Here is an 8,298-nt window from a genome sequence, read left to right as displayed (position 1 = left end):
TGCTATTGTAAATGGTATATTTAAAAATTTCATTTTAAATTCCAATTATTCATTGCTAGTATACAGGAATATGATTTTCCTTTGTATATTGATTTGTTTCCTGCCATCTAAGATTCACTTATTGGTTCTAGGAGCTTTTTTGTCAATTCTTTGGGATTTTCTACATGGAATAGTAATATTATCTGTGAACAGAGCTAGTTTTATTTCGTCCTTCTCAATCTTCTGCTTTCTGTTTCTGTTTTGTCTTAATGAAGTAGCTAGGAACCCAGCACAATGTTGAACAGGAGAAGTGAGAGACAACATCTTTACTGTGTTACTGATTTAGGGAAAAAGCATTCATTGTCTCATTATTAAGTATGATATTAACTGTAGGTTTTTTGTAGATGGTCTTTATTATTTTACCTGTATATTTTAAGTTCAAGCTTCTTCCAGTCCTCCTTTTTTGTGCCTGTATAAAAATGCTAAGTCCCAGGACGCACAATGACAACCTACTTTTTTCAGTATCTAGATCGATAATAATATTTGCCTACCACCCATCCTCCACTAAAAGAAAAAAATGTGTTTTTTAATGGGCTTTTTCTTAAAATATAGAATTCTTACAAAATGAAAACTAAGCATATTTCATCCCATTTTATTTCAATTCTTCAGTTTGAATGATGGGATCTTCCGTTTCTTGATCACTTTAATTACTGAGAGTTGTACATATGGAGTAAGTATTGATGTTCACCATGATTCAAACCGCTGTTGGCCCCTTGTCAATGGAGCATTTGTGAATGTCCACAAAGAACAGATTCAACCTTCCTGAAAAGTTCAGGACAGCTTAGGACTCTGCACTTGTTTTTGAAGGCTGGAATTCTCCTGCTTCAAATTTTTCTTTGAATTTTAAGTAGTCTCTTCTTTTATCAAAATATTTTATCTGTGGAGAGAAAAGGGTTTGAAATAAGGGCAAGTTATGCAGCTTACATAAACAAAAGCACAGATTTAAATGTAACAAATGCTTCAATATAAGTTGTATAAGTGGCATAAGTGATTTATATTCTAGAACCACTTTGAATCAATGCATTTGATGTATAAGAGTCTCTAAAGAGGGTGCAGACCAGTGAGTCCTAATCCTCTTTGGGTTACAGCTCCTGTTGAGAACTGGAGTAACCCATGAGTCTTCTCCTTAGGAAACGTACATGTTCTCAGACGCGTGAAACTTGCCTTGCAAGTTCAGACAGTTCTAGAGCTCCCAGGTCCTAAGACTTCATGATTTAAAGACACTATACAAGTTCTTCTTATCAAATGAAAGTTTATTAAATTTTGTAATTCATTAGCTGTGATATTTTTATCAAGTTTATCTCATCCAGAAACATACATTTAAGGAGACACATAGTTAAAAATTATATTTATGAACTATCAGGAAGTAAATTGATGGTAAAACTTAAGTAAATTAAAGACTTCATTTTATTATTTCTATTTATGTCCTCCTCTTGCCATAGGAAATCTGAAGTATCTTAAAGCCCCATACTCTGAAACAGTAAAATCACAGCAGAAAATCAAGGTCAACGCAAAACTGTCACAGTATCTGTATCTGAGCTGCTCTGCAGACAAGGCAAAGGCAGAACACCACACACGTTCACTGTCAGAATAGAAAACACTAGTTCTCTTGTGAAAAGCTTTTCTTAGGATTTAATTCTTAAATTATTCAGAGGAGCCTGAGTAAGTGAAAATTAGAGTAGACCGAGAATATGAAAACCTGCCCTGCCGGGTCTCAAACTGGAGTGAGACACAAACAAGGCCAGCTGCATAGGGAACACCTCTCCTGAGGACACACCACAGCCACGGGGTGTCCTACCAGACCCCTCTGAGTGCCTACTACTTCCTTATGAACCAAGAAACCTTGTTCTCTGGAATCACAGACTATCAGAAATTTGCTCTTTGAAGTTAGGTCAGTAAGAATGAAACACCCTCCTTTTGCCTGGAGGATCTAAGGCACTTGGACACAGAGAAGCAGCCAGGATTTCCAACCCAGGTGCAGGACTTCAAATGAGGGATTTCTCAACATGACATTCAGCATTTATCTCTGTAGAGAATAGGACCCTGGACCCACTTCTCAGGCCGGAGCTGATGATGACCTGTTTAGACGCAGCCCTGCTTTGCTCTGAGCCTATCAAAGCACCACTTCCCTTCAATTTTACCTAAACTCCACCCTTCCCCCAAATCCTCGGACAACTCCTTTCTTTTGGTTGGTGAGATGCCCACAGTTCCTCTGGAGTGCGGTGTCCCTGGTTACAGCACATTCATAAATCTGACTGTCAGACTACAGACTTACTCCTGGTTGTCTTAGCTGACTGGGCTGGGGCAGGTGTTATTTATAAAGGATATCAGATGAAGAAGTAGACAATGTCCTTTACATTTTTGTGGCAAATTAACAGATCTTTGCATCTGCTGCCATGTCTCCAACTGCCTAACGGACAATTCTATTTAGAAATCCTCTTGACACTTCAGCCCCAGTTTGTCCAGAACTTAGCTCTTCTCCAAACTTGTTTCTCCTCGTCTAGTACCTATTTCAATGAATGTATCACTATCCACCCAAACACTTAGATCTCTTTCACCCTCTTCCTCACTACAGTACAGGCCCTCATCATTTCTCGCTCGGATTGCTGTAATAGGTCCTTAACTGGTTTCTCTACCATCCTTAATCCATCTCTCACACTGCTGCCAAGTATAACCTTTTTGAAACCCAAATCTGATCAAGCCACTTGCTTGTTTAAAGATCTTTCTTGCTTCAAGGTCAACATCTAAACTCCTCGGTAAGACAAACAAGGCCAGTCATGGCTTAATCTCTGCCCATGTCTCTCCTCTCTGAATTTACCACGTTTCTAAAATGCTAGCTGTACAGAGCTCCTCCATTTCCTGAATGTGCTTATTTCATGTGCATCCTGCCTCCATGCCTTTGCATATACCATACTCTGCCTGAAAAGCTCTCCTCCTCAGCCTTCACCTCCTCATTCAATGAACAGTAGAGGATCCTCATATGGTGCACTCTCTAAAAGTCTAATGAATGTCTAAAAAGCTAATGAATCAACAAAGGTTTATTGAGAAGCATTGTGTACATATAACATGAGTGTCCCCTAAGCCATTAAAGGGGATTCAAGATAGTAGTGTGAAGGCCAAAATATTGGAATTTCTGAAACATTTCAAAGGTTTATAGGAAAAAGACAATATCTGAAATTGATATTGGGATCAAATATCTTAGATGTCTGGTTGCTCTATTTGTGGAAGACTTCTGGATGATGCTAGAATGTTAGACCTGATCCCTGCTTCCTAAGTTATGAAACAACAAGAGACTTTAAATAGGACCATTATACAAGTTAGATTGATGAGTGCTATAAAAGATAAGCAAGATGCTAGAGAAGAGTAATTTGTTTTTGTGACAGCTAGCATATTAGTTGTATGGCATATTTATTATGTAACAAATTGTATTTTTAGTGTTTTATGATAGAAGTATCATTGTAAATTTCCATCTGATGGGTTTATTTTTATCTTTATTCTTTGGCTGTGACTTCAGCTAAGTAAAAGAACACAAACTTTCAGATCACAGAGACCTACATTCAAATTCCCTCTCTACTGCTTTACTGGTTAGCTGATCTCGAACAAATTATTTCACCTTTGTGAGCCTTAGTTCCTACTGTGTAAAACAGATACAATAGTACCTCACAAGAGTGAATGAAAATTAAAGCGCTAATGAACAAAACATCTCACATTCGATGCATTCAAATGATATTTCCATTCTCTCCCCTCCTCTCTACCTCCCTACCTTCTCACACATATCTCTGGAAAAATCTTTAAATTTTTAGTCTATGGCTGTTGGGTAAGACTTCAAAAAGGTAATACTTGAGTAGAGAGCACAGGTGAACAGGCAGCAAAGGACTGAGGGAGCAGGCTAAGAAACGGAACTCAATTACCAGCTTAGCAGAGTACTGCAGAAGAAAACAGTTTTACACGGAGCAGTGGCTATCACTGCCAAATGCTCCAGAAGTCAATTAGAATATTTGGCTATACTACCCACTTCCCTTCTTTGTTGGAGTCATCTATAACTGCAGGTCACTCTCATTTTCTCCAACAGCACTCATAACTCTTGGGTGATTTTAGTATCCATGTGGTTGACCCTCTAATAACCTGGACTCTCAGTTCCTTGACCTCTCCAATGATCTTGTCTTCCAAACTGTCCTACTCCCAGGAGGAAAACCTAGACCTTGTCCTTACCAACAAATACAGCCCTTCCATAATCCCAATTCTAAGCATCCCATTCTCCAAACACCACCTCTTCACTTGCCGTGCAGGATGCTGATGCCAACAACCCATTGATCCCACCACGTTTGCATTGACAGTCATTCTTCTCATATCCTCACTCATCTCCTTACTCCTGAACTCAAAGCTCTCCAATGGCTTCCTCTATCACTCAGAGTAAAAGTCACCGTCCCTGGCCTCCCATCACCTCTCTGACCCTAACTTCTGCTATTCTCCCCTTGCTGTTTGTTAAACACACTGGGCCTGTCCCCACTGCAGGGCTGCTGTTTGTGTTATCCCGCTTCCCTCCTGAGAACACTCCTTCAGTAATTCCTGCAGTGAAGGTTGGGGCCCTGGCCTCGGAGTGTTGGTGTCTTTCACTGAGGTTGGGAGCACAGAGGAGAGGCCTGCTGGGTACAGGATGGGGAATAGTTCAGTCTTGTAGATGCAGAGGTCAAGGTTGGTCCTTGTGAACAGCTAACTAGAAAGCCTGAGGGGTGCTTCTGGAGTTGGAGAGAAAGCCAGGCTGGAGATGCAAATTTGGGCATCAACACATAAATGATACTTTAAGCCATGGCTATAGACAAGATTGCCTCGGGAGAGTGAGTAGCAGAGAAGGGAACTCTAAAGAGCATTGGCTTAAGAGACATGCAGGAAAGCATTCCAAGAAAGCAGCAGCTGCTGAGATGGAGGAGGAAAATTAGGGGAGTGAATTGTAAAGGGACCCAAGGAGATAGGGCTTTTGTACTGAAATAGACTCGAATCATGACTAAGCTTCTAAAACAACATGAAACATGCAGGCTGTTTTCATGGATCGTGGAGCAGGGAAGAGCATGGGTCTGGACTCAGACCACTGAGCTCAAATCCAGGCTCTGCACTTACGGGTGACTTCACGTCAATGTGCGTGTGTCCTCGTCTGTAAAACTGGGTAACAAAGTTATTGTGAGGAAGAGATGAGATAGATGATGCATTTGAAGTGCTTGGAACATGTCAATAAATGTTAGCTGTGATTAGGACACAGTGACCTGGAGAGAGGGTGAGTCCTCATGGCATGGCACTCAGCCTGTGTAGGAGTAGAAGAGACGTACAATAAACCAGCAACTGGCTGGCTGTAAAAAACCCTTTATGATGCAGACAACAGAAGTTGCCCTGAAGTTAGCGGAGTGGGAAGGTCTATTAGCCACTAGGTTGGATAAAAAGCAGCAGGGGTTTTGGGGAAAGAGAGAGGATAAAAAATAGGACTGAAGTGTGACTTACCAAAGGGGCTAAGACAGTGACTCCCAACTGTGGTTATCTCCAGGATCACCTGTAGAGCCAGAGCCCTTTAAAAGAAGCTTGGGTTCCATTTCCAGAAATTCAGCAGATCTGAGGTGAGGTCTAGGACATAGCTATTTTTTAAAAACTCTTCATATGGTTTTTTTTTTTTTTTAAAGATTGGCACCTGGGCTAACAACTGTTGCCAATCTTTTTTTTTTTTTTCCTGCTTTTTTCTCTCCCCAAACCCCCCCCGTACACAGTTGTATATCTTAGTTGCAGGTCCTTGTAGTTGTGGGATGTGGGATGCCGCCTCAACGCGGCCTGACGAGCAGTGCCATGTCCGCGCCCAGGATCCGAACCCTGGGCCGCCGCAGAGGAGCGCGCGAACTTAACCACTCAGCCATGGAGCCAGCCGCTCTTCATATGATTCTGACGTGCAGCCTGAGTGAAAAATCATGGCTAAGCTGTCAAAAGACAAGGTCTCATAGTGGCAGAGTTCTCCTGGGAAAATGTAGGAGTGGAACCCGCCAACACTCTGGCCGTGACTTACCTCAAAGGTCTGGCTCTTCGTCTTCATCACCCTCTGCCACCCTCAGAGTCCCAAGTCCTTCCCTGTTCTCAGCCCCACCTTGCTCTCAGTGACATGGGCCAGAGAGCAGAGGGGGAGAAGGGGACGGCAGAGGCAGTAGCGGTTATCAAGGCCTTAAGGGAATCAGGCATGATGTCAGCCCAGACTCCCATGTTTTCTATCTTCTTAAACCAGGAATTACTCTCAATGCGTCTATCTAATGGGAAAACCAGGGATGCATAACATTTTTTGCCTAAATCATTATCTAATCCAATCATAAAGCCCCACGTTTATCAGTTTTCAGTTTAGAGGTCAAGTTAGACATTTGATCTTCATAGTAATCCCGTGAGATGGTTGCATCATGCCAGTTTTACAGACGAAGAGTTCATCGACAGCAGTTTCTATTCACTGCATTCATTCCCAGCTCACTCCTTCAATATGGCCTACACCTTTCTTGTGACCTCCTTCAAGCCACAGGCTCATCTAAAATTTGAGGTTTGAGAGGCTGAAGACCCTAAATCCATGTCATTTCTAAAAGGATCTGTTCTCACACTACTTGTCATACTTTGGAGCAGCATGAAACAGTGAAAAAGCACAGATAAATCCAGGTTGAAATCTCCCATCAGCCAGCTGGGCCTGACTTCGAATTACAGTTCTGCCACTTACCAGTACTGAGCAAGTTATTCCAATACTCAGCTTCAGCTGCCTCCTCTGGAAATTGAGACCACCACCACTCATCTCCACGGGTACTGACGAAGGAGCATGGAGCACTTAAGTAGCAGGACCACTGACTAAGCTCAATGATGCTAGCTCCCTTTCCCAACCCCCTCCCACACTAAGGACAGGCAATACGGAGCACGAACTGTCAGGGAGGCATTTGGGGCAGCTGGTGGCAGAATCCACCATATGAACATTTTCTTCCACTTCCTAAACTCCTTTCTTTATATTTTGGGTATATGTGACTATATGATTTTGGGTGGGCACCTTTATTTCTGTTAGTAGCTCTAGGCCACTGAATTTGCCAACTCTTGCCCAAGATTAAATTTATCCCTTCAGAAGATCCCAGAGAAGTCTACCGATTCAGTAGGTTGGAATTTTTGGGTTATTGTTCATATGTTTGTTTTGATTTTCAATGATCTTTAAAGTGTCAGGTGACATTTTCCAAAGGTCTGCCGGATATAAGTACATAAAACAAGCCTGGATCACCAGACAAGGTTTTCTCTGCTGCTCACAGAACTGTTGATGTGACATGCCTTAGACAGCTCTTCACTTCACTGTAAGCTGTGTATTTTAACAGTGAACAGAAACACGTCCAAATGTGACTTACCCACTGTTGGGGACAACTTGATTCAAATGATCTCCGTAACTTCTGGCATTTAGAAACGTCCTCTGTGTTCTCATCTAAACACTTCCAGTACTCGTCCCGGGCTCCCCAGCAAGCCTGCCTTTCCTTCATAGATGGGGCTGCCATTCCCAGTGGGCTCAAGCTGTTGGCCAAGATAACATTGGACATTAACAAGGAACTTGTAATTTTAGAGAAAGCAAAGCAAGGAAAACACTCTTTCCCTCCAACCCCCTCTTTTTAAAGTTAGTGATGCAACTGAAACTAATCAGTTCTAAATTAACGATGCCATAGGAGCACTCGCTTTTGAAGCTTATCTCCCATACTATGTAATCTGATCCGTCGCTGGGGCGGCAGCGTAGTCTCAGGAAGCCCGCGTTAGAGTTACGACTCTTGCACGTAGTCTGTCACTCAGGGCAGCTCATTTATTCTCTCGAGCCCGTTTCCCCATCGCTAAAACGGCCGTGGCAGTGGCCATTTTATAAGGCTGCTGTTCGAACGAAACTGCGGTACAAATAAACGCACGGGAGCAAAGCTGCCAAGTAGGACGAGGAGCGCTCCCCATTTTGCAGAAGAAGAACCCGAGGTTTGCGGGCACCGCCAGGACCCACCGGCAAGCCGACCTCTCCGCGCGCCCAGAGGCCGGTCCCTTCGGCGCTGGCGGGAGGAAACGGTCACGCAGCCCTACGACCGGGGGAGAAGGGCGCGGTGAGAGTGCTCGTGCACGGGCGCGGGCTTAAGAGGCGGAGAACGCCAGACTCGGAGAACACAACTCACGCGGCGAGCTCCCTGGCCTTGCAAAGACCTGTCCGGCCTCCGGTTACTGTTCTGGGGGGCGGGACTTCCGGCTTCGCTC

At 43.3% G+C, this 8,298-nt stretch overlaps 1 protein-coding gene across 1 annotated transcript; it reads right to left on the bottom strand.

The window, feature by feature from the left end:
- Positions 1 to 615: 615 nt before the first annotated feature.
- On the bottom strand, positions 616 to 8,285 carry LOC124236437 (cytochrome c oxidase assembly factor 6 homolog). The gene is made up of 3 exons (XM_046655442.1): positions 8,220 to 8,285; positions 7,428 to 7,587; positions 616 to 916 (listed from the first exon to the last, which is right to left on the bottom strand). The coding sequence occupies exons 2-3, from the start codon at positions 7,569 to 7,571 to the stop codon at positions 821 to 823; spliced, it is 240 nt and encodes a 79-aa protein (XP_046511398.1). The 5' UTR covers positions 7,572 to 7,587; positions 8,220 to 8,285; the 3' UTR covers positions 616 to 820.
- Positions 8,286 to 8,298: the final 13 nt, after the last annotated feature.

The sequence above is a fragment of the Equus quagga genome, chromosome 2 (genome assembly GCF_021613505.1).
Source record: "Equus quagga isolate Etosha38 chromosome 2, UCLA_HA_Equagga_1.0, whole genome shotgun sequence".
Classification (NCBI taxonomy): Eukaryota; Metazoa; Chordata; class Mammalia; order Perissodactyla; family Equidae; genus Equus; species Equus quagga.
This window is presented reverse-complemented; position numbering and strand designations above follow the sequence as displayed.